Source organism: Branchiostoma belcheri, unplaced genomic scaffold (genome assembly GCF_001625305.1).
Source record: "Branchiostoma belcheri isolate BF01 breed outbred unplaced genomic scaffold, Haploidv18h27 scaffold148, whole genome shotgun sequence".
Taxonomy (NCBI): Eukaryota; Metazoa; Chordata; class Leptocardii; order Amphioxiformes; family Branchiostomatidae; genus Branchiostoma; species Branchiostoma belcheri.
The window spans coordinates 41,510-44,585 of NW_017802913.1; the positions used below are offsets into that span (position 1 = coordinate 41,510).

A 3,076-nucleotide genomic window follows, 5' to 3' on the forward strand; every position below is an offset into this window, starting at 1 on the left:
GGTGGGTGCTCGAAATGATAAGATTTTGGGCCACCTGGCGGCTTGTCATGGTACTGCAGCAGAACTTCCGGTTTTGATATCTCATGATCCAGACATGCTAGGGTGACGAAATTTAGATGGCAGATAGCTCTTGTGCTGGGGATGAAGTGACATGAGTTTGAGCCCCCTAGTTGCTTGCTCTAGAACTGCAGGGGGTTTAAAGGACAAATGTTTAAAGGAGGATAACTCAAGAACCGATTAATGGATCATCATGATTTTTGGTATGTAGGTAGCTTGAGTAATGCTTGACATAATGATATTACAATTATGCAAATGTGTAATTTGGATGTAATTTGCATAATTAATGAAGAAATTCTATTAATCAGCTGCATTCCATGATAGGAAGTTCAAGCTTGCAACATATGTTATTAACAACGAGAGAAACACAGGCAGATATCGATTATGCAAATAAAGACTTAATTTGCATAATTAATGAGAAAATGTTATAATTGCATAGTGGTAACTGCCTGGAATTTTATACTTGGGGTGTTTGAAGTTAAGTGAAGGTGAACATAATTTAACATAACTTATTCAAATAAGGACCTCATTTGCATAATATATGAGGAAATGCTATAATGGCATAGCCTGGGTACCATCCCCAGTAGTATATTCGCAAACTCTATAACTGGGTCTGGACTTGAACACATATGTAGCGTCTGGAGTCTAAATATTCGTTCAGATTTTGAACGAGCGCGCTGATTGGTCCTACTCGTCTAAGCCTTTTTAGGGTGTGTACATATTAGGTAAGGGCCGTTCGGACACGTTAGCGTCCGTTCGAACGTCCGAACGGCTACGTTAAGATAGATCCTTGTTCTTATCTTATTTTCATCAACATGTCCGACGGCGAACCGAACGGTAAAGCGCACATGATATAGCCGTAGTCAGTCTTTCCGCGATCGATCATCAACAGGGCTGACGCACAAGCCGCTCAGCTCTTGGAGGTTGACGTTGACCTCGCAATCACGTCCGTTTTGGACGATTCAGACGGAATATCGTCGCTCAAAAATGAGCAAAAAGATGCATTGAACAATTTCAAAATAAAACACACCGAGAAAAGGAACACTCGCGCGAAGATCTGTGTTTACAAAACAACAAACATCACTTGAATAATGCAGGCGCGCCATTGGCCGTCGCCTCTGAGGCTCAGCCAATCAAATGAAGCCCCGCTGCTCGGGCTAGCTCATTACGTGACGTCATGACCAATCGTTTTATATGTGTTCAAGTCCAGACCCAGTTATAGAGTTTGCGAATATACTACTGGGGATGGTACCCAGGCTAATAATGGCATTCTTTGTTAAAATAAGACTGTCTGTTGGTGGAGAATATGATCAACAGATATAATTCATGCAATTGCGGATCCTATTTGCATAATCAGGGGGATTAATACATTGTATATAAGTTCTTATTCATAAAAGCTAACATCATTTGGCGAAGGTATGAGATCGTGGAACTCTAGTTTATGAAGATTTACCACATTTGTGGAAGGATTGACATAACAGACATAACGTCCACCTCTTCAAGATGTCAAACCCGAGACCAGACTGTAAGGTTTTGAACCACTCACACCGGGAAGGTCCCCTACTCTTTTCGATAAATGTGGTGGATTCTTTAACGTGCGTGGGCCCAAACACAGGGCCTCTATTTAACGTCCTATCCGAGGGACGTCCCTAACCGAAGCTAGGTACTCATTTTCACCTGAGTGAAGTGAGGAAAGTGCGGATAAACGTTACCAAATATCATCACAGTCCATAAACGCGTTCTAAAATTATGGCGGCAATGCTGACTACAAATGTGCGGAAACACACACGCACACACACACACACACACACACACACACACACAGACGCACACACGCACGCACACACACACACACACACACACACACACACACACACACGATCACACACGCACGCACCAGTCTGCGCCAAGCGAATATTAATTTCCGTGTGGACATTCGCGTGAAGACAGCAGGTTCTGCCATGGTATGGCTGGTTGGTGTTCGGGAGTAGTTTGGGACCTGGTTGACAGTCAAGATTTACTCAAATTTAACGCCAAAAGGCGTGCTCCCGAACAGCTCGGGATATTCCACTCCTGTTACTGGGGATTGGCTAACAGGTGTGGGTTAGGATATTCCACTCTTGTCACTGGGGGTTGGCTGGGGTTTAGCTAACTTGGGCGGGTTGGAATATTCCAATCCTGTTACAGGGGGTTGGTTGGCTGGCATGTGTAGGTTGGGATATTCCATTCCTGTTAGAATTGTACTTTAGTACAGTTCATGTATCTACCCTTGTTGTTTTTAATTGCCATACATTGTACCAGTCACAGTTGTTGAGCAATAAAGTTGATTCGATTTGATTTATCATTAAACATGTTACATGGGGTTCACTAACAGGTGGCTTATCAGTCAAAAATATCCCGGATGTAGCGGGCGCCATTTTGAAAGTTTCTCGAGCTCATTTTTCTTCTTCAGATTTGAGCGTTGACTCCTCGTCAAATAATGCGTCTTAAAAGATTCCTGCTACGCTATTATCCTCCAGGTAAGATGATAATGTTGCAACAGTACTACAGAACATTTTATAATGCCTCCAATAGAATGACGGCAGATCCGACATCCCTCAGCTGTTTCCTAAATGTTTTTCACCCAGAAGCCTAACGTGAATTAGTTCAACGTAACGTTACAAGTTTATTTGACATCTTCATCAACTTGGTATTTTCAGCAGCAATGCTTGGCTGTTGTGTTGAGTGGGCATACATTTGTTTCCGGCGGCTTACATAAATAACGTTATGGGCTAACGTGACTTACTAGTAATTTGGACGGCGCTCCCTCCCCAAACCGTCGTTGACGTTACAAAATTATGGTAGCAGTAAAAACTATTAACTGTTATATCAACTAATAAAACACTCATTTCCCTAGGATGATCTAGGATGGTTCCCCAAGATGAAGTGTTCTTTTTGCCTGCATGACAGTCTGGACAGGCCCTGGTGTGTAGACCAGGTGGTAATATGTGAGTGGATTGTTGCTATGCAACCCGAGGTC

At 42.9% G+C, this 3,076-nt stretch overlaps 1 protein-coding gene across 2 annotated transcripts in view; it reads left to right on the top strand.

Annotated features, from left to right (window-relative positions):
* The first annotated feature begins 2,452 nt into the window (after window positions 1–2,452).
* Window positions 2,453–3,076, top strand: part of LOC109465114 (dynein assembly factor with WDR repeat domains 1-like) — a 38,135-nt gene continuing 37,511 nt past the window's right edge. For both annotated transcript variants that reach the window (XM_019762255.1, XM_019762256.1), the window contains exon 1: window positions 2,453–2,576. In XM_019762255.1, coding sequence (XP_019617814.1) covers window positions 2,537–2,576 — 40 coding nt within the window. In that variant the 5' untranslated portion in view covers window positions 2,453–2,536. The remainder of the gene's footprint in view (window positions 2,577–3,076) is intronic.